This window comes from Phascolarctos cinereus, unplaced genomic scaffold (assembly GCF_003287225.1).
Source record: "Phascolarctos cinereus isolate Bilbo 61053 unplaced genomic scaffold, phaCin_HiC Scaffold_9;HRSCAF=440, whole genome shotgun sequence".
In the NCBI taxonomy this organism is placed as follows: domain Eukaryota; kingdom Metazoa; phylum Chordata; class Mammalia; order Diprotodontia; family Phascolarctidae; genus Phascolarctos; species Phascolarctos cinereus.
Window position 1 is genome coordinate 253583796 of NW_027556402.1, and position 27627 is coordinate 253611422.

Genomic DNA, 27627 nt, shown 5'->3' on the forward strand with positions numbered 1-27627 from the left:
GCAGCGGGCTCGCAGCGCCTGCCGGAGCGGCGGGCAGGCGGAGGGGCGCGAGTCCGGGCCGGCGGCGCCTTCGAGCCGCGGCGGGGGCCGCGGGACGTGGAGCAGCGCGGGCCGGGCCGAGCGGAGCGAGCCAGGTGAAGCTGCGGCCCCCTCCCCCCTCTGGGAGGCCCGCCTCGCGGAGCGTCTACACCACCCCAGTCCCCTCGCGGGATGACAGCCTGAGAGCTGCGAGGGACTTTTTGCAGACGGGGAAACTGAGGCAGGCCCTTGCGCGCCCCCAGCCCACGAGGGGGAGAGGGGGCGAGCCGATGGGGAAGCTGAGGGCGGGGGTGATTCTGGAGCCCCAGGCAAGCACCGCTTCCTGCCCTCTGCAGCCCGGCAGTTGCCTCGGTGCCTGCACCTAGTGGGTGCTTTGCGCGGCTTGTGGACCGACTGGCTGCGGGTGTCAGCCGCGCTGCCGGCCTGGGGGGCGGGGCGCCCGAGGCTGGGAGGGGCCGAGGGCGGACGAGCCGTCACCCGCTGGAGGGAAGGGCCCGCGCCCTCCTCCGCTGTGCGGTGCCGGAGGCATGGGACGGTGCAGGAGGCATGGGACGCCGGGAAGCCCCCTCCTGTGTCTGCCTCTGACCTGAGGCAGCCGGGGCTCCAGGGTCTTCTGGGCCAGGCTGCTCTTCTTCGTTCAGTGACCGGCGCGCGTTCGGAGGCATCTTGTTTCTCGTTAAGTCTCTGATCGCAGCTTCCTCCTCTCTGCTTAACCCGCTGCCTGGCCTCGCCTTGGATGCCTGGTCAGACTTGTGGCGGGGGCCGCACTGGGAGGGGAGGGGGACTGAGGGAGGAAACCCCCGCCCCCCCCCGGCCTGGCTTCCTGCATCCCGTCCCTGCCAGTAAGTGGGGCTCCGCTGGGGAGGGCAGCGAGCGTAGGGGTCCGAGGGAGAGGTAGAATACTTGCCAGCTGCCCTTGGCCGTGGATGGACTGATCCAAAGCCGTCCCTCGTCGAGCCCTGTACTGGGAGGGAGAGGGCGGCCGGGGCCAGGCATCGCCTGTGCCCCCAGGCAAGTGCAGGCCGCTGCTTCGGGAGCCAGGCCACAAGTTATTTATGGTCTTAGGACAGGCCCTGCCTGGTGTGGGGTTGTTTTGATTGCCCTGGGGGGCAGGGGGAGAGAAGCCTCTGAATGTGGATGAACTTGGTAATTAAAGCCAAATCCTTGTAGAGGGAGGATTTTCCTATAACCACTCATTTTTTTTTTCTAATCACTAATTTAAAAAAAAAATCTTTGTTTTATTTTTTTTTGCACCAGTCATTTCTTAAGACCATTCACAATCTCCCTCCCTCCCCCGCCGCCAAAAAAAAAAAAAGCCCCAGCTGTGAGCTCTGTTATGTTAAAGAAAGAAGTGAAGCAAACCAGACTGATGTATTGGCCAGACTGCAAGACAAAGCAGTCCACACTTAAAAATAACACCTTTCTCCTGTCAGAACTTTGCTAGGGCCAGGATTGGGCTCTGTGGAATCTGAATTCTGATGTCATTCAGGGATGTTATTGGAGTGATCCATTTCTCTGGGCGGGCTCTTTCAGAGCAAACACACCCACTTTTCTCTGGCCCCTCCTCCTTGGGCTTTGGGGGTGCTCCTCTGAAGTCGATTGTGTCTTTATGTCGTGCCAGAAACTCAATCCTCCGTTGCACTGTGTCCCCCCCCCCACACACACACTGTTAATTCCTCTGGGGTGTTGATGGCCTGGTTCTCTGCAGGGATAAGGATTAAATCTGTGAGTTCACTGGTCTGGGGGACTTCCCTGTGAGGCAGCTCCCTCTACCAATGCAGAGTTGCCCCTTTGCTGTAATCTGGGAGTTCTGAGAGAGTTGCCTTGAGCCCTGAATGGTTCGGTGACTTACCCAGGGTTACACAGCCAGGATGTCTCAGATTAGATTCAGCCCTGGTCATCTAGCCAGACTGAGGCCACCCCTCTCTAATAGGCCATACTGTTCTTCTTTAGAGTTGCTGATTTAAAAGAATTTAATAAGACATTTGTCAGGATTTTTTTTCCATTTCGAAGATCTCCAGACTGACTCTCTCAAATATGCCTTTACTTCTGCCATACCTAGTCTTAGACTGCTACATCTGAAAACATCTGGGAACCGAAGAGGGGAAAGACATTTTGGCTCTCTGGGTAGTCTTGTAGAGTAGGGCCTTCAGGAAAAAGAAATGAGCCATCTGCGTGTTAGAGCAAGAAGGACCCCTGGAGGGCACCCATCCCCCTCATCTTACAGATGAGGAAACTGAGGCAAGGGGATGGGGGCATGACTTGCCTGAGGTCACATGAGTAGTGAATGGCAAAACCAGCCAGCTTCACTGCCAGACTCGGCCAGACCCTCACGGCTTGCCCACCGGCTCTCCCCTACTGGTCCTTCTCTCACCAACCCCCATGGAATTCTGGAACCTCAACTGTCTACCTGACTTCTAAAGGGACAGTTGGTTTTGAAGGTTCCTTGTTGGCTTTAGTGGTAGAGAAATGGCCAAAAAATGGGGCCTGGGAGCCCGAGGTATGATAAGGTCTCCCTGGTGTGGCCACAGACCTGTTGGTAAGCATGAGTGGGGCAGGGATGTGTTTGGGTCCGGGTGAGGGGAGCATCTGTTGTCTGGTCTGGGTTCGGATCCCTAGGGGAGGCTGGGCTGTGGATTCTTGGCTGGTTTTTTCTTCTTCTGATGAAGTGCCTCCCATAGAAGGCACTTGAACACCCCCCTTTGTTTGTCCCAGGGACCCCGCAGAGAACAGTTTGATCAGAGACCCTAAGGCTGAGAGGAATCCCTATCCCCCAAATCTCCCCCTCCCTGAAGGGCTTGGCCTGGCTCCTTACACTCTTGTCTGTAATTACACTGACGTGTGTGTGTGTGCGCGCGCACATGCGTGCGTGCGTCAGAGCTCCCCTGATAGACCACAAGCTCTGTGAAGGCAAGGGTTGGGTTGCTGTTCATCTTTGTCTCTTGTGGGCCTTGGGTATCAAATGTTGGCTCTGCGTCAGATATGCCGCCCAGGCACCTGTCACAGTGTTTGTGGCCCTCCATGCGGTCCCCACGGGGCCATCGGTGGGTCCCGTGTCGGGGCTGTCTCCTCCGAGGGCGCCCGGTGTCATGTTCCCTCAGCTGGTGGCACAGTGGATGGAACTCTGGGCCTGGAGTCAGAAAGACCTGAGTTCAGGTCTGGCCTCAGACGCTTACTAGCTGTGTAAACACCCTGGGCAGGTCACCAAACCTCTGTCTGCCTCAGTTTCCTCAGTTGTAAATGGGAACAGTAATAGCACCTATGGCCCAGTGTTGTTGTGAGGACCAAGTAAGGTAATATATGTAAAGTGCTTTGCAGACTTTAAAGCATTTTAAAATTGTTATTATCAATAATAATAATGGACCTGAGGTCCCAAGTCCCCTTTGCAGCCAGGGGTTTTGTTCCTGGTTGGGCTTGGATGGGTGTGTAGGCCTGGCTGGTTCCCCTCTCCACACTCCCCGCTTTATGCCTGGCTGTCCTGTTACCTTCTGGAATTACGGGCTCACCTTGCTGATGCGACCTGCTGACCTCAAGCTGGGGCTGGTATGGATGTGAGTCATCAGGGAAGAGCCCTGGCAGCATTGTCTGCCTTCGCCCTAGTTTGTGCCTTTGTGTGTGTTCCTCCCCGGGCCATGGGTTCTTCCTGTGGGGGATGGATTAGCTGGTGCCTTGCCTTCCCTCTAGCTGGAAATCCAGGTGTTGAGTTGAATGGAATTGATCAGAGTGAGGAGGGGGCTTTTTGACATTGGTGAGCTGTGGTGTGCTGGGTACTAGGCTGGAGAACAGCAGACCAGCAGAGGGAGGGATGTTGGGTTCTTGCAGATTCTGCATGTGCAGGGCAGCAGCATGAAATGACTGTGTGGGCTACTCCTGGCGCCCCTGTGCCCTCCTCCGGGCAGGCCTGCCCGAGTCCTTAGCCCACTCCTTGGTGAGCAGGGGACTGCATTTGGGGGGTAAAGCACGTGGGGGAGAATAGTGCCAGCCTGCCATCTGGGCCGGCCCCACCTTGTTAGCAGGTCTGTGCTTGCCTCCAGATCCTGGGATCAGATTGAGGGCCAGCTGGGACCCCGGCAGCCAGTGATTTCTGACCCATGTGTGAGGGCAGAGAGTAAGAGAGGTGAGGTGTGACCTCCAGGCCTCTCCCTTCAGTTCTCTCTTCCTTGCCCCAGCCTCCCTCCCCGGGGCCCCAGATGTATGCTCACTGGCTCCCGCTCACTGGCTCCGGCCGCCCTCCAGCCAATCACCAAGCCTCTTGTTAAGCACCTTCTCCTGGCCAGGCGTTGTCCTGGGTGCTGGGCGCTGACCTCCCAGCTTCTGCCAAGACACAAAAATGAAATGGGACTTGTTGAAGCTTCTGACAGCTTGACAATTTTCAGATGACAAATAGGAAGGGAAGGAGGGAGGGAGGGAGTGCCAGGCCCTGGGCTTAGTGCAGGGGATACAAGTAAGCAAAGCCAGTGCCTGTCTTCATGGAACGCTTATATTCTCCCGGGGGAGATAACACATACAGGGAAGTGGTCACCAGGCTGGGTAGTTGATGGACACATCCTTCCCAGACTGAGTAGACTTGATTTTATACCTGTGGGTTTGATTCCTGAGAAACATTCAGCCTTTCTGAGATCTCTGGTCTGCAGGAAGGGTGGAGGGAGAGTATGTGGCCCAGGCCGAGGGGCAGACTTGGGACTTGGGGCGGGAGAAGGGAAGTTCATCAGCGCGCACAGACGTCAGGGCATCTAGATCGCCGCTGCAGCGAATGCTAGGCGTTCTTGGCATCCCAGGAAGCTGCCAGTGGAGGGATGGGTGTGGCTTTACAGGCTGGGCCTGGCCGCCCTTCCCCCTGAGCACTCTGGGACCTGCTCAGACTGTTTTGCCCAGCAGGTGACCCAGGTTGAAAACCCTGAGCATCATAATTTTTACCTTCCCTTCTGCTCTGGTGTGGCAGGTGGAACCATGGGGACCACCATGGGCTCTGCGAGCATCCTGGAGGTCTGCAACACCAAACTGGCAGAGTTTATGCGCAACGTGGACAACAAGGACATGGTGTGGCTGCAGGAGATCAAGGAGGAGGCCCTGAAGATGTTCTCCAGGTAAGGCCCAAGCCGGGGAGCCCACATGGGGCAGCAGCAGAGGGCTGGTGGCCTGCGGCCCAGATACTGGGCAGAAACTGACAGAAACAAATGTGTAAAGGGGGGGACCTTGTGGGGACCCTTGCCCCTGTAGCAAGGCAGAGCCAGAGGAGCTGAGAAAGCGTGTACAAGCAAAAGAAGCATGTTTGTCTGTGGCCTGTTCCACACCTGCCAAAGTTCTGCCAGTGTGGGGGTATTTTCCTTCCCCTCCCTTCCTGTCTTTTCTTTCTTTTCTTTTTTTCCTTCCTTCCCGCCTTCCTTCTGTCTCTCCTTCCTCCTTTCCTCCCTCTCTCCCTCTGTGCCAGGGGCATTGTACAGAGCCCAGAGTATGAGCCACCCTGTTTTCTGTGGAATGGATCTTGTGTTCTACAGGGATCTGACCAGGCCTGAGCACCTCCCTCCCCTCGGTCAGTGTCTGGCTTCCCCAGGGCATTGCTGACAATTTAGCTCACAGTTGCTGTGGGGCCCATTCCATGCTGGGAATACCGGCTTCAGATTCCAGAATTCCTCGCTGCCATTCCATTCCCTTTCCTCTTCCCAATCTTGAGCTTCTCCCTAGCCCCCATTCTCGGCCCTGCCCTCCTCGTCTTTGAGTTAGTACTCGGCACACCTGCCAGGTGAGGAGGGGTGATCTCAGCTGGAAGGATAGAAGCCGGGCAGGGCTCCTCATTCTGCAGATGGGAATCCTGAGCTCCAAGGTCACTCAAGTCATAAACATCAGAGTGAAATTTGAACCCAGGGTCTCTGTCTTCCCTGGAGCAGCAGCCTTCCTCAGTGTGGGCTGTGGGGATCTCTGGCAGGGTAGGAGGCAGCCAGAGCGGGGCTACCCAGGTCCTTGTTCTCCCCACAGGGTTGAGGGGTTGGCCAGATTTGGGCTTCTTAGGGTGACCTAGGTGCAGTTCGGGCTAAAGAGACTCTTCTGGCTGTGCCCAAAGCTCAGTATGGAGCTTCAAGCTCGGTTATCCAGAGCTTCAGGGTAGGCAGAGCGCTTTACAAATGTTAGCTCTTTCAATATTTACAACAGCCCTGGGGTAGGCGCTGTTATCATCCCCATTTTACAGGGCCACCCAGCTGATAAGTGTCCAAGGTGAGATTCTGACTCGGGGCTTCCTGACGCCCAGTCCAGCATTCTGTGCCACTTAGCTGCCCTCTGTGTGATGGCACCTGTGGGGAAACATGGCCCAAGTGCCAGACAGACTTTGAGCCTTCAGCCTGTCAGGGACCTGAAAAGAGCCCTGGGCTTGGAGATGGAAGAGCTTGAGCGAATCGGGGGACCTCCCTGGGTGTCAGCTTCTTATCTTTAAGATGAAGGATCTGGCCTAGATGGACCCCCTTCTAACCTTCTCTGAACGCTGTAAATCCAGAGGGTTGGGTTCAGCAGAACCCCTGGTATGCGTGGGTGAGGCTGGTGCGTAGGGGTAGAGTGGGAGGAGATTTGCCCTCCTTTCTGACAAGCAGGAAGGCCCAGCGGCCCTTCTAGGCCGAGGCCGAAGGAGCTGCTGATGGGGAGGGGACCAGTTTAGATATTCTGTGACTCTTCCTTTCTCCTCTTTGCCCGTCAGTGACTTCAGTGTGGAGCCTGAGCTGATGCCCAAAACACCATCTCAGAGGAACCGCCGGAGGAAGAAACGGTTTTCCTCTATTCAGGATGAAAACAGGCCCCCAACCAGGAATAGGTGGGTGTCTCCCGGGGCCAAGGGCCAAGCGGGCTGGGCAGGACAGTGGAGGCAGGCGTCTGGCTCTGCCCCCCTCGGCCGTGACACCTCCCTAGGCCTCTGTGAACGCAGGGGGCTGGGGATAGAAGCCTCCAGGCCCCGTCTGTTAAAATGCCGTCCTGTGATGACGGTAGAGGCATAGTGCTGTGCTTGGCGCTGTGGGAAAGCAAAACGTCGAGGGGAGAAGAGACCCTGACAGGAAGCGAGGGAGGGCAGGGGATGATGTTGGTGCTGGCAGCGGGCCCTCAAGCGGTTCTGGGACCGTGCATTTGGAGCTGAAAAGGGACCTTGGAGGTCCTGAGTCCGAGACTCTCATTTTTACAGATGAGGAAACCAAGGTAAACAAGTCAGGTGACTTGCCCAGAGTCATCCAGCTGGTAAGTGTCTGAGCCTTCCTGACTCCAGGCCCAGCGCTTTATCCGCTGCGAGCTCCTTAAGGGCAGGGATCGTGTTTCTGCCTTTCTTTGTATCCCGAGCACTTAGCACAGTGCCTGGTGCATGGCTGTGGACCGACAGACAGGCCCTCCTGGACTGGCGGTGCCTATGGCCACGGTCTCAGGACCCCTGCTCTCCTTCTCATGCAGGTTGTCCCGCCGCACAAGCCGAAGGAGCAGTCAGCACGGCCGCCAGCTACTTCGGAGCAAAGACAGGCTGGAGAAGCTGGTCCTGGTGGCGACTGAGAATGGCTCCATCCCTCGTGGGACCCGGAGCCAAGCAGCAGCGGGTGCCTTGCCCCCTGAGTCCCCCACAGTGCTCCCCCCAAAGCCCAGGAACCTGCCATCGGTGGGTAAGCTCATGCCCGTCGTGGAGATCAGCGCCAGCGAGCAGCGGAGTGCCGAGAAGTGCCTGGTGGCCAGCAAGGCCAGGCCAGCTGACGAGAAGCTCTCCTTTGTCCTCACTTTGGGCTGCGAAGCTGAATCAACGCCAAAGGAGCAGGCAGAAAGCCTCCCCAGACCAGCGCCAGATACCTCCATTGTGGTGCCTGCTGAGGTGCCCGAGGTGAAAGCCACGAGGCTGGCTCGGTCTGTGGCCAAACTCCACATAGCCCGGCTGGCGTCTCCTGAAGATGCGGTGCCTGTGATGACTGAGCCAGACGGGGTACCCTCTTCTCCAGGGACACAGCCCCAGCCAGAGACTGAGCTCCTATTGAACTTGCCAGAGAGCCCCCGGACCCCGACAGGCTCCCGCCGTGACCGGCGGTCGGTGCGTAGGAGCCTGGTGCGCAAATCCTTACAGGCCCACAGGGTCTCCTTGCTTCATAAGTACTCCATGGTCCCGAAGAGGATCAGCTCCACCCGAAGGTCCTCCAGGAAGCTGGCCCAGGAGCCAGCAGCCACCGGCCGCATCATTTGTAAGTTTTGGGGCATTTCCTGGGCACCAGAGCTCAGTCCCTTTGTCCACCTCAGTCTGCCTGCCCGCCTCTGCCTTGTTTTGGCAAAGATGGGGGTGCCCCGAGCACTCAGGTTCCTAGGATGTCTGCTCAGAGAGGGGATTCCAGGATTGAGGAAGGATTCCTAGAAGAGAAAGTGGGAAGGAGGGAAGCCCATCCCTAGACTTAGAGGATTGTCTGAGCCCCCTCCTTCCTGTGACAGGTGATAGAAGTCACTGTGGGAGGGCCAGAGAAGGGATCAGAGCCCCATCTGGCTCCTGGTCTCTGGTCTCGTCCATGTGGCCTGGGAGGGCCGGCCCAGCCGAGGATGGGGTGGGTGCTGTCTCCCAAGGTGGAAAGCTTTGGGTTGGGCCTGGCGGTAGACGGTTCCTTGTGTCCAGGAATCACCTGATGAAATTCCAAGGGGGTCATCATAGGCCCAGTGGGTCCTAGATGGAGGCCTTCGCAGCTGAGTGACCGCTGGGCAGAGTCGCCTTTCTTGGCTCAGTTTGCCCATCTGTGAAATGAGAACGATCATACCTGTGTGGTGGGGTTGTGAGGATCAGGGTGTCGGTGGGCTCCTTGGACTCTCGTAGTGAGGGGAGGGCAGAGGACTTGTACCCATGTCCTCCCATGCATCATCCAGAGAGCGCCCTCCCCGCCACTCCCTTCAGCGTCCCATGGGGACCGGGATGCTCAGGGCTCCTGCCCAGGGGGCCCCTCCTTGATTTCAAAGCAGAAGGCAGTTTAGGAGGCCCGCCTTGGGGACAAGGCCTGAAAGGAAGGTCAGAGGCTGGCAGAGGTCTCCTGACTCCCTCCAGCCGGGAGCCTTTCACTGAACCGCCCTGCCTGAGACGTCGGGGCATCACTTCGGCAAAGAGAGTTTTAGGCCCCGAGTTGAGAACCAGGTTGATTTAGAAGGGCCCACAGGAACAGCCCCGACGTGGTTCCGAGGCCTTAGGGACAGAGAGGGTCAGTCTCGGCTCAGTGTGACTCTCCCCCAGTGCAAATGCAGTGCAAAGGCAGCCATGAGGCCCACATTTGGGGGCCCTAGGAAATTTCCTGGAGATTGGGGCGGCCTCTCCTAGCTAGGTAAGAAGTCACTACTCGAGCAGTTGTGGCACTGGAAATAACAGGGGAAAAGGAGAGGGAGCGTATCTGACAGAGACTAGTGCTGCGATTGGGCTGTTTCAGTCACGTCCGACTCTCCATGGCCCCATCTGGGGATTTCTTGGCAAAGGTACTGGAGGGGTTCGCCATTTCCTTCTCCAGCTCATTTGACACATGAGGAAACTGAGGTAAACGGGGTGAAGTGACTTGCCCAGGGTCACCCAGCTAGGAAGTGGCTGAGGCCAGATTTGAACTCGGAAAGATCCAAGCTCAGTGTTGTGTGTACTGCACCGCCCGGCTGCCCTGACTAGTACTGGGGAGATCCAAGTTGCAGGTGTTCTAGGTGTGCTAGGGCCCTGGCCCAATGTGAGGAGCTGGGGAAGTGAGGGAAATGCAGAGCCAAAGCTCCCTGGGCGAATAAATCCAGTCTGACTGAAGCTCAAGCTGGCCCTGTTCACGTGCAGGCTTTGGAAGGGATGGCAAATGCTCAGGGTCCCACGAGCAGCGTCTTTGTGGACAACGAGGCCTTTCCGCAGGGCTCCGGGATGAGGCGGCAAGCAGCAAGTTGGGCCGCACCAGAGAAGGGCCCTTGGGGATTCTGGATGTTGGGAGCTGAGCTCATAGGGCAGTGATGTGGAAAAAGCTGGAAGATGAAGTAGGAGGAGGCCTGGGCTGGCTGCGCCCCACCTGCGTGTCCTTGGCCTTGTCCCTTTTCCAATGTGGGCCTTAGTTTTCCTGTGTCTAAAAGGGGAAGGCTAGGCTAGATGGCCTTGGAGGCCCTGGCTGTGTCCAAACCCAGTGATCACAAGGGAAGGCAGACTCCATGTCTGGGGTCCTCTCTTGGCTTGCATTTCTTTTATTTTTTTTCCCTTTTATTTATTTAATTTTTTTAATTAATTTATTTTGATTTATCAACAATTACTTCCATAAACTTTTCTCCCCCCTCTCTCTCCCTCCCTAACTCAAGACGGCTCACAATCTGCTATGGGCTATACATGTACGTTCCTATTAAACATATTTTCACATTAGCCATGTTTAAGGAAGAGTTAGAACCAATGGAAGGAACCACCAGAAAGAGGAAACAAAACAAAATAGAAGGAAAAAGAAGAGCCAATCATCTGCTTCGATCTGCATTCAGACTCCATAGTTCTTTCTCTGGATGTGCAGAGCATTTTCCATCCCAAGGCTTCTGGAGATGGCTTAGATCCTTGCATGGCTGAAAAGGGCTACTGGCTCGCATTTCTTGCTGTTTGGCTTTCAAGCTGGTCAGATACAGCTGTTCAGAACAGCTCCCTGCCCTCTCCTCTCTGGCTCTTCCTTCCCCTAGGCCAGTGGGAGGCTCTGGGCCAGGCAGGTGAGCTGGGCGACCACTCCTCTTCTTTGAGCGTGGGGCCGTGCCTGGGGCCTGCTGGTGGTGTCCTGGCGGTCCAGGATGGGGAGGCTCAGAGGGGCCGTCAGCGGTACTCCTCCCTTTCTTGGCTCTTAGAGCCGAGGAGTCACCTCACCCTGACTGAGGAGGGTGGCAGGTCTATGAGAGTAGGCCCCGTCCAGTTTGTGACCCCGCCTCGCCCCCAACAAGGGCTTGAGAGCCGATGACTCAGGCCAACGCCTTTGTTCGGCAGGTGGGGGAGCTGAGGCCTGGAGACAGCAGGGGCCTAGGTCCAGTTTTCCCAACCGGTACATAACAAACAGTCCTGGATCTTGAGCCCGGTTCCTTTGACTCCCAATCTAGAGCTCTCTCCACAAGACCACATGGTCTCAAGGGGACTCCGGAAGGATTAGCAGGGAGAATGGAAGGTGAAACCTGGGACGACCACATCTCCCGAATCTCTGCTGTCCCAGGCCGTAGAGGCTGCTGGGCTTCTTGGGAAAAGAACTGAGTGGTTCCCATCGGACTTGTGATTATATTAATAAGCATTTCTGTCACACCTTCAAGATGCTTCCTGTGCATTATCTCATTTGACCCCAGAGTACCACCTGTGAGTAGGTACTACAGGTATTACCATCTCCATTTTACAGATGGGGAAGCTGAGGGTCAGAGGGGGCAGAGTGACTTGATCATGGTCAAACAGCTATTGTCAGGTCAGGGATTTGAACCCAGGCCTTTTGTGACCCCAAGTCTAGTGCCCTTCCAGGACACACTGCTGTTCTCTGACTGCCTGCTTTGTCCTGGATTCTTCCTTTCAGGCCACAGCTACCTGGAGAGGCTCCTGGATGTGGAAGTACCCAGGAAAGCCAGGTGAGACACAGATGCCTTTGTCCATGAGCCATGCTCTGGGTGCTGAGGGATCAGTGCAGACAAGGGATCCCTCCTCCTCCTGGTGTCCCTGGGGCTGGGAACAAAAAGGCATCATTCCGAACGGTTCCAGACCCTTCAAGGAGAAGCCAGAGCTCACCTAGGACTGGCTTGAGCTGCCACGTCCTCCTCGGCCTCTCCAGGCATGGCCACATATGAACCACACCATGGCCCGTAGCTTCTGCTCACCCGAGGCCAAGAGTGTGCACTTGGGGCCACTTGGGACTCAGGTGGGCCTCCTGTGGTCACTCTCCCAACCTGGCCACTGTCACCCACAGCTAGGCCTCCCTTCCTGGTCCTCACCACCCCATGGCAATTGGCAATCCCAGAATTCCATGTCGAGGAGAGGAGAACAAGGGGATGGGGACATGGAAGGCCCTGTGAGACCTGTGCTCTGCAGCCAAGGGGAGGAAGGTGGGCGGCTGTGACAGTCTGATGCTCACGGCCCCTTGGCCTTGGAGGCCTCTGAAGGACACCCTGGGGGACAGCTTCCCTCCGTCACTGAAATGTACCCCCATGCCCCACCCGCCACAGGCAAGACCACGCTGCTGGGAGCATCCTGGCCTGCGTCACAGTATCCTTCAGGGGTGGGGGAGGCAGCCCAGACATACTTCTGGTAGCAAAGCCTTCCTTGAGTCTCGAACCACAGATTTGTAGGAGGTCAGCGTGGGGAAGGGTCCGGCTGGCCCAGTGCGAAGGGCCCTGGCTCCAGAGTCAGAGCTGGCCTTGGGGTGGCATTGTTGGCTCTGCTTTTGACCTGTTCTGGGCCTGTTTCCTCCTCTCTAAAAGATGAGGGTTGGACCCTTGGCCTCTCAGGTCCCTTTTGGCTCGAAAGCTGTGACCCTCTGGGCCCCTTCATTTTACAAGAAGGGAACTCAAAGAGAGAAAGGCATGTGGCCAGTTGGTGGGAGTGCCTGGCACGGAAGGCCAGCAGCCTGCTGTTGGAAGGCCCCCCCTCCCCCAGTGGGTGGTGCTGCCCCTTCCTGCCCAGCCTCCTCTCCTTGCCATTACAGTGGCTTCGGCATCATTCTCTCTGCCGTCCTTAGAGCCATCAGCCCTCTGCTCCCAAGGCTCCCTGCCTCCAGGATCAAATACAGACTCCAGCTTGTCCTCTGAAGCCTGGCAGCCTCTGGCTTTGTGCCCTCTTGGCAGGCTTTCTGCACCTTTCTCTGGGTCCAGCCCAGCCAGCCACCTCACCCCTCCCCTCCAAACAGAGTTCTCTTGCCATCCCCATGCCTTTGTGTAGGAATCCCCTCCCCACCCCCCTACCCCTCCTCCCGTGCCCTGGGCCAGTTTTTCGGAGGCCCAGGGTGTGGCTGATGAGGTGGGTTGCTCTGCCTGGGTTGAGAGAACAGAGCTTCCTGGTGAGGAGGAGACATGGCCTCCCCGGAGCTCACTCCCGATGTTTGGGGGCTGGGCCGCTCTTCAAACTTTCTCTGTCTCCTTTCAGCTCTGAAGAGGACTTGGAGCACACCACAGAAACCGAGCAGGAGGTAGGCAGGGCTCTGGGGAGAGGAGGGCAGGCAGCGGAAGGGCCTCCGGCCATGTGCTTTTGGACTCTGGCCTAGCCCCCAGAGGTGGCCTCTTCCTGCAGGGTCATTCCCTTAAGTGGACCAATCTTTTCCTGCCTTGCGGGGAGGGCCCGGATCAGGGCCTCGGTTCATCCAAGCTGTCTCATGGGGAAGGGAGGTAGCCAGAACACAGCCCAGTGCTCTGCCCTCACCTGCAGGCTACCGAGGGCACCAGGAGGACGCTGCGCCCTCGCAATGCCCACAAGATTGCCATCAGCACCCCGAAGACCCAGCCAGAGTCTGGAAGCCGAGCAGATGGCAACGGCGGTAAGGCCTTCTTGGGGTGATGGGCCGTGAGAAGGCAGCAGGAATTCTGGGAGTGGCACATGTCTCCCCGCTGCCTGCTTCTTGAATCTGCTCCCTCTTTGTGTTTGCCGGAAGAGAGTTAAGCTGAAGCTGACGGAGCATCTGTCTCTGGTCCTCAGTTTCCTCACTTCTAAAGTAAGGGTTGTCAGAACAGACGCTTTCCTGAGGGCCATCTTTTTAGGGGCTAGCCCAGGCAGGCACAGGCCGGGACCAGCTGACCTATTACATCAGCAGAGGATCATTGGTAGTCTCAGACCCAGAGGGAAAAGCTTGGCTTTTCTCTAATTAAAGCAATTGTGATGTCCAGAGGGTGAGGAGTTGTACCTCAGAGAGGAAGGTGTGGAGGAGGAGCATGAGGATGGTGATGCCAGCCTGCAGCCGGGCAGGGCAGTCACCTTACAGAGGGGCCAGCAACTGCCAGGCCCAGGGGTTGGGGGCAGCCAGCCATAGCATGACCTGCAAAGTGGGGGCTCCAGCTTCTAGCTGTAGCATGGGGAGCAGATGAGGAAAAGGTTCATGGGCCAAGGAAGGAATGGGGTGGGACTGAGAGGAAGGAGGCCACCTGAGGGGCTGTTGCTGGGGGGGCGGGGTGGGGTGGAAGTTCTGTTTGGGAGGAAATAGGGAGTGGCCCTTCCACACCCAGCAGCTCAGTGGTTAGCCCAGCTAGGCCGCCTGATTGAACGTGAGGTTTGGCTCCTCAGTGAGCTCTTTGGGGCTGAGCTTCCCCCGTCCTGCTCACCTGCCAACCTGGGGTGTCACTTGGCAGCCTGGCGCCCTGGGAGTCAGCGTGACCTTGGGCGGGTCACCTCTTTGGGCCGGTTGTCCTACTCTGAGTTAGCTCCCTTTGTGCCCTGAGTCTGTGGCGAGGATCTAACACAACGGTGGGGGTGAAAGACTCTGTGTAAGAGAGGCTGCCCTTGGCTTGTTCCCTCCACAGAGAGCAAGACGGACCAAAGCGAAGAGCCCAGCGAGCCGCCTCAGAGCGTCAGGTACGGTGACCACGGGAGCTGGGAGCATGAGCTGGGAGGTGGCGGGAAGGATGCTGGGGCAGAGGCCGGGGGGCAGCCCATGGTGGTGTCCAGAGGGGGTCAGGGGACCCTAACACCGCTGTGTGATTCAAGCAATCAGCAGGCATTGCCTCGATGCCTCCTCTGCGCCAGGCGCCAGGCTGGGGGCCTGCCCTTGGGGCCCCTCTAAGAGCCCCTACACGATCTAGGCTTTTGTGGGGAGGCCTTGCTGGGAAAGGCAGCCTCAGAGCCGAGCTTAGGGGCCTCAAGGCATTCTAGAGAGCCACAATCTCTGCCCTGCCCAACCCATCCTGACACACATAGTTTGCTTTTCACCTCCAAAATCACCTTTCTCAGAATCTCCATTTAAGAAGAGTCTGGTTAGTGGGGCAGGGGAAAGGACAGGAGGGGGCAGTCCCCTAAGCAATCTGACTCGCAAGACCATAGACCTACTGGTACAACTTTGGGCAAATGACTTCTCTGGGCCTCAGTTTCCTTCCCTGTAAATGGTTGGATAGGATGGCCTCTGAGGGCCCTCTTGGCTCTGCCTTCATGGTGCTCTGCTGGTGGCAGTGTGATGGGAGACGCTGAGTAGGGCCACACTCCCGGCTTTCATGGGCAGCCCAGGGGAGGAGAAGCAGTTTGCGGTGGAGAGTGAGGCATTCTCTCTCTCTCCTCAAATGAGTGTGTACAGACACACACACACCCCTCTATACATCCCCCAGTAGAATGTGAGCCTCTTGAGGGCAGAGCCTCAGAACCTAGGCCAGGGCTTTTTTATGGAGATGCTTATAAAAGTTATGTTCAATTTAATTGAAAATTTATGATTGTATGGTAGTGGGCGTTATTTCTCACACGTCTGTTGGCATCTTTTCCCCTTTCTAGATTGTAAGCTCCATGAGGGCAGGCAGAGGCTGTTTAACTTTGTCCCTCCCTAGGCCCAGCACAGAGCCTTCTAGGAGTGGGCCCCTGGGCCTCTTGCTGTGGTGACTGACGAGGTGTCCCAGGCCTAGAAAGCAGTGTGGGGATGAAGCCTGACACCCCACTCGTCAGGGCCTGACCGCCTGGGTCCCGTCTGAGCTGAGGGGGAAGGGGCGTGGGAGGGGGCCGTTGTCGTCCCTGCCCAGGCCGTCATGGGTGCCGCTCCTGCCCTGCACAGGCGGAAGAGGAGCTACAAGCAGGCTGTCAGCGAGCTGGATGAGAATGGGGACCACATGGATGATGAGGCACTCACTCCTCCTAGGACCAAGACTCCCTCCCCCATCTGCCCTCCCAGCAAGGTAAGGCAGGTGAGGCATGCGCGCTGTCCCGGGGTCAGCGACCGCTGCGCCGTTGTCACGCCCACGCCTTCATCCTCGTCTCCGTCTCCCTCGGCAGGTGGTGCGGCCCCTGCGGACCTTCCTGCACACGGTGCAGAAGAACCAGATGCTCATGACGCCGACCTCGGCCGGCCGCACCGGCGTCATGAAGTCATTCATCAAGCGTAACACTCCGCAGCACATGGATGCCAAGGTCAGTGGCGGGCAGGGGTCAGCCAGGAGGGAGCCTGCTCTGCCTGGCCTGTGCCCGGGAGCACAGTTTGGGGCGGCAACCTTCCCAGGGATCTGGGGGTGCAGTGGTCCAAGCAGGGCCCATAGCTGAGCCAGAGGTCTGGTGTGACCCTAGAAGAGGCGGCTTTGGCCCTGGCACTCTAGCCCTGAGGCCCCACGTAATGTTCCCTGTGGGTTGCATATAGAAGAGTCTTAGGACATTAGCTTAATTAAATGGCACATCTTCCCCGTAGCGTGTATGACGATTAGGGGAAACTTGGACCACTCTGCTTAGCGTGTCGGAGGCTTGAGGGGAGTGGGGTGAGAGGAGACGGCTGGGTCAGAGGTCAGGGAGGCCGGCAGACCCACTACCCTCGTGAGCAGGGTAGCTACAGGCCTCTGGGTCATTTATGGCCGCATCTGTGTGCCTGGTTGCGGGTGTCTGTGGCAGCTGAAGGGGTTAACGCCGGCTTTCCTCCTTGTCTCCTTTATACAGGGCAGTTTTGTCGTAAGTAATCCACCCCCCATCTTAGAACCACCCATCCCTGCCCTCCCTACTGGACCACTGCTTCCTGGTGTGCTAGAATCACTTGTTCAAACACTAACTTTGTGAGTGTGGCAGCAGAGTAACTCCCTGGGGAAGGGGGAGCCCCAAGAGGCCGAGGTGCCGGCTCAGGGTCACCTGGCAAGTCCGGTCAGGGCTCGTCCTGCGGACGCTGGCCCCGCACACGTGAGCCGATCAGGGCTCCCCTTTGCACTGTCGGCAGTCATGATGCACTCCCTGACCCTCCTTGATCTCGAGGCCTCAAGCCTGGGCTCTTACCAAGCAAGAAACAAAGTGGCCCCCTGGCATGCCCCGCCCCCAATTTTTCCCTGGACCATGGCACCATGGTAGCCGACAGTGCTCCCCATTGTAGGATGGTAGAATTGACCTTGTCACCTAGTGTTAGCGAGAAAGACTGTGTTTTCAAAGTCACATTCCTGATTCCCAGAGTCTCTGAGATCCTCATTAAGGAGGTCGGACCGTCACTTTCAGCTCAGTCTAACAAGCATGCCCACTATGGGGTCCGGTCCTTGCTTTGAGGAGCTGACATTCATTCCATGGGACCTTCTGGCCAGTTGATTTTGAAGGTGTGGAATTGACTTGCCCTTGGACATGAAGTGGGGGCGGAGCCATGAGACAGACCTGGGGTGATGAAGGCAGAGGGAAGCTGGCATTAGAAATCCAAGTGTTCTTGGCATCTTGGGCAGAGAATGGCCCAGCCACTATCAGCAGCCTCTGGGAATCAGGAGAGTGCCCAGGGGAAGCAGGGCAGGTGGCCTGTATCTCCATAACTTTGTGCTGGGGTCTGCGCAGGACCCCATGCTTCCCCGTGACCGCCTAGGGGTTCTGCCTGTGGGATCCCCTCAGCCTGAGGCTGGGACGTTGTTCTCTTGTGTGTCTCTCCTGCTCACCTACATTAGGGCACTTGGGGGCGGTTCCTACTGGCCTCCTTGGCCACTTCCTGAGAAAGTTCAGGGCCATCCTAATGTCCAGGCGAGACAGCGGATTCTACCTGGGAACATTTGGATGCTTCCTCCAGGAAGCATGTTCTAGAGACCGAAAAAGAACCCAGCAGGTGGCTAGAAGGAGTCAATGAAACTATTTTCATCCGTCTGGGAACAGGGGGTTCCCTGCTTTGGAGCCTCGGGAGAAGAGGGTGACATCCCGGCTCTGCTCCGAGGAGACCTTTGTCTCGTGATGACCCACTGAGCTTGGGGGAGATCACAGCCGCCTGCCTCAACATCCCAGGGAAGGCAGTTTGCCCCAAGCTCTCTGCTTAGGGAGGGGCAGAGGATTTCCTGGGCATGGAAGACCTGAGGTCAAACGTTGCCTTTGATCGATTGTGGTGTCATGGGCCGGTCACGGGAACTCCTGCCCTGGACAGCTTTCTGAGGCTGGTATGGAAATGTCATTGATGCAGAGAGGTGGAGGGAGGTCCCATGCTGGGAATTCTCACAGGGCCTGAAACCACCCCCTAGTTTGTCATTTAAATGTGCTGCAAGGAGGGTCTGCTTAAAGCAGCTCTGGCTGTATCCTTTCAGAAAGGATTTTTGTTTCATAAATTTGAAGGATTTTTATAGATTCATTTTGGTGAAAATTGCCTGCACCTGATTTTTTTTTAAAAAGAAAACCCAGTTTTGTCAGTCGTCCCTAAAATGCTGGTCTCCCATTGTCCCACTTCCCGGCTGTCCCACTTACCACAAGCTGAGCGAGCTGACTGATTTGGGAGGCTGTGGCTCCAGTTGATGGCTGGTAGGGCAGTGTGAGGAGGGAGCTGGGTCTTGGCCCCAGGAACTTGAGGGAGCGTGTGCCTTGAAGCATTTGGCCCCTCAGACTCTCCTCCATCGTACCTCAAACACTGAATTGGGTTGAGCTCAGGCGGTTCTGGTGTTCTGGGAGCAGAGCTGGGCTGGCCACCATCTTGGGAACTCAGATGGGTCCCACTCAGAGGGAAGGGGGAGAGGAGCTCACAACCCCAGGGCACATCACTTCTAGAGAGGGCTTTCTCACTGGAGAAACAGGGAGGGAAATGCCCCCTGGCAGCAGCAGCCCGCTTGTAGGCTCTTTCATTGCCCTGTTCTAGGGACCTTGGGGACTTCGGGGAGTTGGCAACAATGTCCTTGTGGAAAGCCTCAGATTCCCCCGTGCCATTGTAGAGGGAGCGATCCCTTGACTGGTGTCTGTGTGGCAGGCTAGGGAGGTTATCTAGCCCTCAGTTCTGTCAGAGGGAGGCATTCCCTCCACAGCATCCTAACAGACAGTCATCTGTCTAGCCTTTACTTGAACACTTTAGAGCAGTGGGGAGCTCACTGCCTCACAAGACAGGGAGAGGATGTCTCTGATGGTCAGCACGATGCTTACCCACAGTAGACCCCAAGGAAACGTGCATTGAATTAAATTAGAAAGCTGTTTTGTGTTCCTGTTGGCCTTCTCCTAGGGCCTGCCATCCGAGGCCAAGCAGAGGTAATCCCTTCTGCACGTGACACCCCCTCTTCTCCCTTCTCCCCTTTCTGCAGCTCTGTATGCTGGCCCTCGTAGGATAGATTTTTCAGGCCTGGCTCGGCCAGCTCTTCTCAGGCCTTCCTCAGAAGGGGTGCCCGGAAGGGCCTGGCCAGGGAGGCCCTTGGGGGCTCTCCCGGCACACTGGGATGAGGGCTTCTTTCTGTCCACGTGGTGGAGGGGTGTGAGCACTGCTCCCTGCCCCTTCTCCCGGTCCCTCACAGACACTCGGGCTGGCAGGCTCCGTTATTCTGGGGTCCGCTGGCATTGATCATTCGGGCACACCGCCAGATGAGACTCTGCCCACAGCTTCTCAGGGTCTAAACCCTGGCTCTCTGCATCCTGCATGTGCGGCCTTGGCGAAGCCCCTTTTCCCTCTGGATCAGTGGTCCCCCGATGTTGACTGGGGCCATCAAGAGAACCCAGGGCGGCCCCCAGGCCTCGCTTTCTGTACAGCCGCCATGGGAGGGATGTAGGTGAAGGACAATGAGCCCATTTTATAGATGACAAATCTTGGATCTCAGAGAGGAGGAGCAGTGGTCCCAGGCCACCTGGCCAGTTGGTGGCTGAACCAGCCGTGGGAGGCCTTGCTGGCGGGAGACAGGGTACCCACGGTGCTCACAGCTTCCCTTCCTTTGGCCCCATTCATGTCAATAACATTCGTTACAGCAGATGGAGAGGCAGCTGGCCTCAGAGCCGGGTTCAAGTCCTGCCTGGGACACAGCCCATCTAGTGCTCCAGGCGGCTGGGCCTCCCGTGGGAAGGGGCTGGGGACCCCGGCCTCTGCTGGCGCCCACCCGTCTCTGCTGCTGCCTCACAGCCCGGCCCGGCCTTTCCCTCCTCAGGAGAAGGAGAGGCAGCGGCTGGAAAACCTGAAAAAGAAGGAGGAGGCCGAGCTGCTGAGGAAGCAGAAGGTGGAGGAGGACAAGCGGCGGCGGCTGGAGGAGGTGAAGATGTGAGTGCCCCTCCCTGGCCTGGCCCCGCCTCACCCCTGTGGAGGCCTTGGGGGGAGGATGGAGGGGAGGGGGACCGTGTCCATTCCTCCTCGTGTCCCCAGGAAGCGGGAAGAGCGCCTTCGGAAGGTCCTGCAGGCCCGTGAGCGGGCGGAGCAGCTGGAGGTAGAGAAGAAGAAGCGCATTGAGCAGAAGCTGGCTCAGCTGGAGAAGAACGAGAAGGTCAGTGGCGGCCCTGGGCCGGGGAGGTGCTGACCGTGCTGGGCTGGGCAGGGTGGGATCCCGACCTGACCACTGACTAGCCCTGGCAGGCAAAGGAGGAGCGGCTGGCTGAGGAGAAGGCCAGGAAGAAAGCGGCCAAGAAGCTGGAGGAGGCGGAGGCCAAACGGAGGCAGGAGGAAGAGGCCCGGAGGCAGAAGAAGTTGCAGCAGGTAAGCCCCAGCAGGCAGGGATGGAGGCCCGGGAAGCGGGAGTGGAGCTGGCCACCCTCAGGGCTAAGACAGGCCCCTTCCCTGTGGGGCAGCTAGCTGTGCTGGGTCTCGAGTCAGGAGGGCCCCAACACCTAAGAGCTAAGCGACCTTGGGCAAGTCGCTTCACTGCTCCCTGCCTCAGTTTCCTCTTCTGTAAAATCCCATTTGCCTCTAGCATTGTGGGTAAGGAAGAGATGAGAGGATGGGAGTCAAGCACCACAGAAATGCTGCAGGGCCCTGCTCACAGAAGAGGAGGGGCTTCACAGAAAAAGACCCTGACAGTGCTCCGCCCTCCAGGAAGAGGCGGCTTCTTTCTGGGATGAGTGTTCTGACCTCTCTGGCCTGTGTCTTGCGGGGGGGCCCAGAGCCCAGTTGTTCTTTGGCCCAGAACATCCATTCTGCAGTCAAACATGGGCGATTTGCTGGTCCCATTTTGGAATCAACAAGGGTGGCTCCTGTGGAACCACTGATTTTAGAGCTGGAAGGGGCCTTAGAGTCTGTTGAGAGCAGCCCCCTCATTTTATAGAGGGGGAAACGGAGGCTAGGGTAGGTCAGCCTGGTCTGTGCCCAGATGAGCCCTCTGGCTTCTCGGTGAGCTGCCTGGCCCCGTACGGCAGGGAGCCAGGGGCCCGCCTTGGCCCAGCCTGACTGGGCTCCCTCTTGTTCCCCCCCCTCCAGGAGGAGGAGGAGCGCAGGTACCAGGAGCAGCTGCAGAAAAAGAAGGAGGAGGAGCAAGAGCGGCTGCGGAAGGTGGCCGAGGCCCGCAGGATCGTGGAGCAGCAGAAGCAGCGCGAGCAGCAGCTGGCCCTCGAGAGGGAGATGGAGAGGAAGAAGGAGCAGGAGAGGCTGCAGGCCGAGCGGTGAGGGCCTGTCCGCTGGCCAAGCCTCCCCTGCCTCGGTCTGGGCGAGAGAGACTGTGAGCGAGTGCGTGTGGGTGTGTGAGACAGAGAGATTGAATGTGGGTGTGAGACAGACTGTGTGAGTGTGTATGTGTGGGTGTGAGGTTGTGTGAGTGAGACTGAATGTGTCAGATTGTGTGTGTGTGTGTTTGGGTGAGACTAAATGCGTATGTGAGAGAGAGACTATGAGTGTGAGACTGAGTATATGTGTCGGAGATTGTGGGGCGGGCTGTGAGTGTGATAGTATGTGAGTGAGATGTGAGGGTGTGTGAGACTCTTAGAGATTGTGTGTGAGATTGAGTGTGACTGTATGTGTGTGAGGCTCTCAGTGTGAGGGACACTGAGTGTGAATGCGATCCTGGCATTCTCCCAGGGGCTTGAGAAGGCAGCGGGGCGCGTGGGGGATGCTCTGGAGCAGTGCGACCCAGCCCACATCCTGGCTCCATCATTTACTCTCAGGGTGGCCTTGAGCATGTCCTCCCTCCCCCAAGACTCGGTTTCTTTTCTTGGAATGTGGGGGTGATGATTGGGTTCTGTCGCGGGGCTTGCAGGGTCTACCCGGTCCCATCCCATAGCCACCTGCCGCCATGGGGAGCCCGAAGTCATGGTGGCATTGCGGGCAGGGTGGGTCCCTGAGGATCCGCACAGTTCCCCGGACAGACCTTGTTCTGCTTCGTTCTTCCTTTGCCGTTCTGGGCCCGGCTCGCGGTCTCACCCCCAACAGGCTCTCAGTTCTTAGAAGGCGGCGAGCGCCTTGATCCCTCACACTCGGCCCAGAGCAGTTGCTGAGGCAAGGTCTTTTTCCTTCATTTGTGTATGTAGCCCTTGGGGTGACTGTCCACCTGTGTAGGACGGTCGGGCAGGTGTGTTCCCAGTGTAGGCAGCGAGGCTGAATTCCTTCCCTTTTTTAAAGTCTCACAACAATTTAGAGAGGTGTGCGTTTGCAGGTATTATTCCCAGCTTGCAGATGAGAAAACTGAGGCTTAGATGAGCGGAGACTTGTTTAGAACACAGATAGTAATTGTTGGCAGCAGGATTCGAGCCCAAGCAAGTGTTTCTTTATCTCTTTTTAAAATGTTTGATTAAGGTCTTTGACAGATGCACTCCCTTTCCTCCTGCCATTGAAATCTTCCTTGTGTTTTTGTTTTTGTTTTTTTGGCTAGGCAGTGGGGTTAAGTGACTTGCCCAGGGTCACACAGCTAGGAAGTGTCAAGTGTTTGGTCTGAGGTCGGATTTGAACTCCGGTCCTCCTGACTCCAGGGCCAGTGCTCTGTCCACTGCACCACCTAGCTGCCCCTTCTTTTGGCTTTAACCTTTCTGATTTGGCATCAGTCTTGACCTTCACTGTGACGGGTGGGTCAGACTGTCCCCAGGCGCAGCACCTCTGTGCCTGTCACGGCTACTTGTTCCTTGCCTTTCCAGGTGTCTCTTGACCCCTGTGTTTGCACAGTTTGCTAAAGTTTCTGCTTAGCTCTGGGCTTTTCCTCAGGAATGGTTGAAAGTCCTCTGCTCTGTTAAAGGTCCATTTTTCTCCCTCTATAGGATTATTATGCTCAGTTTTTAAGTCAGTCTCTTGGCTAATCCTTGACTTGTTCAAGAGTCCCTGTAGCGTTCTGGGATGTGATGGCAGCTCCAGATCCTTTTACCATTTTGGACGGTCAGAGGTCGAGGTGGAGTGGGGAGCTTTAGGGGAAGAGGAGGTATACAGTGAAGATAGGTTACGTGGACTGGCTTTGTACATGTACCGTTGGTAACGTGTGGCCCCGTCTACATGGACAGGGCAGTTTCCACACCAGGTTCCCTGCTCCAAGGAAATTACTGGTCCAGATAAGAAATTACATGAATACACTTGGCGTATACCATAAGAAGTGACATGTATCTCTCACAATCAGTTGCCACACGCTCTCTCTGAACTATTTTGGCGGGGGGTCTTCCAGCTACATCACTTGGGAGCCTGAGCCCTGGGTCCTGTTCAGAGGGCTATGGAGGGAGGGGCCCTCCAGCGGGAGGCAGTGCCCATTCCAGCCCCGTCATCTGATGTCCCAGCTTGGAATAACTGGTGACATGTACGCGGTGCTGGGGAGACATGAGGGCTTAGTATTGGACCCTCATGTTCTGCCTTTCCTCTGGCAGGAGGATGCTTGGGGAAGTCCTTGGAATAGATAGAATTAAGTGCCTGCTAGGTACTAGGTAACAGAAATGAACCGGGCCCTGCCCTCTGGGAGCTTAGATTCTATTGGCTTCTTCCTCGAAGCTGTTTCTCGCCTTTGCAGATCCTCCGTCCTGTTGCCCCCCCGCAGGTGGAGCATGGCGTGTTAAGTCCTGGGGAGAGTGGCACACAGTGTGGGGGTGGGTTTCGGTCAGGGTCAGCCATCTGGCCCCATTCCTCCTGCTCACTGACAGGGTTGGGCTCTTGGTTTCCAGGGAGCGAGCCCTGCGGCTACAGAAGGAGAGGTTACAGAGGGAGCTGGAGGAGAAGCGGAAGAGGGTGAGGCACTGGGCAGGACTGGGGGAAGACCTTTTGGTCGTGGCCGCAGCCATGCCCTTTCCCCTTCCCCGATGGCCGTTCTGAGGCTGCTGCCCCTGGTCTCTGGGGCTTCTAGGACAGGGCAGGGGTGGGGGACAGCGCGTTGGGTGGTTTCTGGGGCTCACGCACCCTTTGTGTCTGCCCCAGGAGGAGGGTCAGCGCCAAGAGCAGGAGCGAAAGAAGCTGCAGGAGGAGCAGGAGAGGAAGGCCCGGGAGGCCGCCACCGGGGCCACCAACAAGTTCTTGAATGTGACCGTGGACGTGCAGGTGAGGCCCCGTCTGCGCCCCTGCCCATCCGTTCTTACCTGGCAAGTCCCTACAGATGCTGGGAGGCGTGACCTGCCCAGAATCACAGAAGGCAGGCTCTGAGGAGGCTCTTAGGCCGCTAGCCAAGCCCACCTTGGGTCCTTTTCCAGTGCTCGGGGCAAGTGGTCGTGTAGCCTCTGCTTGAATACCTCCAAGGATGGGAAGCCCATCACTTGATCTGCCAGCCCACTGCATTTTTTGACAACTCTGAATGTCAGGAGGTGCCCGGAGTGACCTCCTTGTGGCTTCCCCCCATCTCCCCTGGCTCTGCCCTCTGTGGCCTCACCCAGGTGCCTGCCCACATGTGCCACTCCCCGGTCTTCCCTCCTCCTGGCTCGGTGGTCCCAGGTCCCTTTTCTGGGGGGTGTAGCCTGAGCCTGGCAGTGGAGCAGAGGCACCAGTGCTCCCTCCTGTTTTTGGAAGCCCTGCCCACCTGCCTCTCCCCCAGCTTTCCAGGGAGCCGCAACATTCAGCCGACCAACACTGAGCTTGCTGTCCCCTGAAAGTCCCAGGTCCTGCCCCTCGCAAAGTTGGATCGTCTGAAACCACGTCCAAGTGTTGACATGAACCCTCTTTAATTCCACCTTCTCAGTACTGTAGCCGGGGCTTGATGATGGCCTCACACAGTCAGCACCATGTGATGGCTATATCCCAGGGCTGTGTCTGAAACTAGTGGGGGGCTAATGAGAAACAGAGAACACTGTATTGGGGGTCAGCTACCAGCGTGGAGCCTTTGCCTGTGTGACCTCGTAGCTTCTCTGGGCCCCAGGGTTCTCTTCTGCAAAATGGGGCGGGGGGATGGCCTTAATGACCCCCAAGGTCCCCCGCTGCTCAAACTCTGAACCTCCCCAACATTCTGTCGCTTCAGAGGAGAAGCAGGGAAAGAAAGTCTTGGGAGAACTCTCCAAGAGGAGCTCAGCAGGGAGGGAAAGTCCCTTTTGGACCAGCCCGGGCCGGGCCTTAGCTCTACCTGCAGGCGGCAGCCAGGCCCACACTCCAGCGTCCGTACCATTTACTGACGTTTGGCTTCTTTCAGTCAGGAGATGGTCAAGGCTCAGAGCTCCCTGCCCCTCAGAAGTGTTATCTAGGGTTTAGCTAACGATAGAGGGCTACTTACATCGAGAGGAGGTTGTCTCCATCTTCCTCCCCCATTAGCTTCAGTGATCGGGTACTTGGTCCTGCAGGAGATGACAATGCCGCACTAGCCCTGTGAGGGCCAGTTCACGTTCCCAGAAAACGTGCCTTTGGGCTCTGCCGGGCACCAGAGGGACTCCTTGCAAACAGGAACTGCTGTCGACATAATTGTCTGTGTAAACATCCTTTCCTCTGAGACTCCCAGCACCCTTGTGCTAGAGGCAGAGTGTGACTTATACCCATTTTACAGATTAAGAAACTGAGCCTCAGAGTCCTTGCCTGTGGCCACACTGGACCTGTCTCCCTCGTCAGTCTGGGTGGGGTGAGGGGAGGGTTTGGACTGGATCCTGTCAAAGGGTCCTTCCAGCTCTGGCAGCCCAAGGTGCCCTCCAGTGTGCCAGGAAGAGATAAAGAGGTCTCCTTTCTTCTTCAGTCTCCGGTTTGCAACTCTTATGAAATGACCCCCCAGGGCCCCAAGGCGGGCCCCAAGATCAATCCAGACAACTATGGGATGGATCTGAACAGTGATGACTCCACAGACGATGAGACCCAGCCCCGAAAGCCTATTCCTGCTTGGGCCAACGGTAAGCGTAGCCCCGCCTCTTAGACAGTCACAAACGACTTCCCCGCCAGATTGGACTGTCGTCTGCTGGGGAGAGCAGTGCGGCCCAAGTGCCGACAGCAGCTTCTGCTTGATCCAGAGGCAAAGTAGGGGAGGGATGCGGTCAAAACAGACCAACTCGGGGGCAGCTGGGCTGGTGCAAGTGAGGCCATGAGGGCCTGGCTGAGCCAGAGTGGCGGCTGCAGCAGGGCGGCGTCCAGAGACGGTGGCAGTAGAGAACACCAGGTTTGGCTGCTGATGGGCCATGTGGGGTGAGAGGGAGTGAGGAGTCGGGGGGGACACTGAGGTTGTGAGCAGGGTGGGCACTGCCCTCAACAGTAAGGGAGGTGTAGGCAAGGGGAGGGAGAGTCGGGTATTCTGAGTTTGCAGCTGGTGATTTGGGACTGGCACTCAGGAGAGAGGTAAGGGCTGCATACGCAGCTCTGGGAGTGATCCCTGGAGGTGGTAGTTCAACTCATGGAAGCTGATGAGGTCACTGAATGAGAGAAGGGAGGAGAGAGCCCTGGGGGATGCACAGACTCACCAAAGAAGGCTGAGAAGGAGCAGTCAGAGAGCCAGAGAGGGCAAGGTGCCCAGTGGTGCCATCAGCTGCAGAGACTTGGCACTTGGGAGGTCGCTGGGGACAGTGGCGTGGGATGGCGAGGCTGGAAGCCAGATTGTAAGGGCTGAGGACAGGAAGGGGGCACTGAGAGTCTGGCTTTTGGAAGGTGTTCAGCAAGGGAAGGGGAAGAGAGACGCTGTCAGGAGCCTCCTTCAGAAGCCAGAGAGACCTGGGAGAGAAAGAAAAGATTAGAGAGAAAGGGATGGGATTGAGGCAACTGGAGAGGGCGTGGCTTACTGAATGGAGGCCGCTTGGAGGAAAGGAGAGCCTTGGGCCTGAGGTCAGGGGAAGGGGAGGAAGGTTCTAGCTGGGAGGGCTGCTGGTGCAGGGGGGATGAGAAGGGGAGGTTTGGAACAGCCTTGAGGGGGATTCATCAGGACTGGTGGCATCTCCCTGTGAGCCCCTGCTCTGGCATGACCCCTGACTCTCCTGCCCCAGGGACCCAGCTCAGCCAGGCCGTCATCCGTCAGTACTACCAGCCTCCTGACGTGGACCAGCTCTTTGGGGCCATTCTCAGCCCGAAGCTGGAGGACATATTCAACAAGAGTAAACCGCGTTACCACAAGCGCACCAGCTCTGCTGTCTGGCATTCCCCGCCTCTGCCGGGGTCCCGGGCCCCTGTGGGCCTGCCCTATGGCCTGAAGAAGCCCTGAGGAGGGGGCAGGAAGGCCCGTCTTGGCTGTCCTGTGGATTCAAAGTGACTGTAAATGTTTTTTATGTTTATGGAGGTTTTTTAGGGTAGGCAAACAAAAGGTGAGCTTGCCATGCCACCAAAGGCCTTTCTAGAGCCGGGGCTGCCAGGCTGCAGTGGGAGCCGGGCCTGGGGGCTACAGAGACCAAGACCCCAAGAAGTTGTGCGCGAGCTTGAGGGAGAGTGGCGCTCACAGCGCCCCACGGCCGAGCCGGCAGCCCCTCACCTGTACATAAGTGCTGGGTAGCTTGCTGTAGGCTGACATTGGGCTCCAGTGTTTTAAGGTTAGATTAATAAAATGTATTTTCTGGGG

At 57.4% G+C, this 27627-nt stretch overlaps 1 protein-coding gene and 1 long non-coding RNA gene across 13 annotated transcripts; one reads left to right on the plus strand and one right to left on the minus strand.

Annotated features, from left to right (window-relative positions):
- The first annotated feature begins 15 nt into the window (after window positions 1–15).
- Window positions 16–27627, plus strand: INCENP (inner centromere protein). Of its 12 annotated transcripts, none has more exons than XM_020968209.2 (19): window positions 16–134; window positions 4982–5126; window positions 6728–6841; window positions 7465–8231; window positions 11547–11598; window positions 13106–13148; window positions 13385–13493; window positions 14470–14521; window positions 15699–15828; window positions 15917–16051; window positions 16565–16576; window positions 19957–20066; window positions 20169–20286; window positions 20367–20495; window positions 21213–21394; window positions 23858–23921; window positions 24108–24227; window positions 25834–25984; window positions 27062–27627. In XM_020968209.2, exons 2-19 carry the CDS (start codon window positions 4990–4992, stop codon window positions 27274–27276), a joined length of 2640 nt encoding a protein of 879 aa, XP_020823868.1. In that variant the 5' UTR covers window positions 16–134; window positions 4982–4989; the 3' UTR covers window positions 27277–27627. The 12 variants fall into 12 exon arrangements, with proteins under 12 accessions (XP_020823868.1, XP_020823869.1, XP_020823870.1 ...); XM_020968210.2 differs by lacking the exon at window positions 16–134 and adding an exon at window positions 144–259; XM_020968211.2 differs by lacking the exon at window positions 16–134 and adding an exon at window positions 513–714.
- On the minus strand, window positions 1687–2174 carry LOC110195434 (uncharacterized). Its single transcript, XR_002320900.2, has 3 exons — window positions 2098–2174; window positions 1892–1997; window positions 1687–1741 (listed from the first exon to the last, which is right to left on the minus strand). It is a non-coding gene; the product is annotated as an uncharacterized LOC110195434 (long non-coding RNA).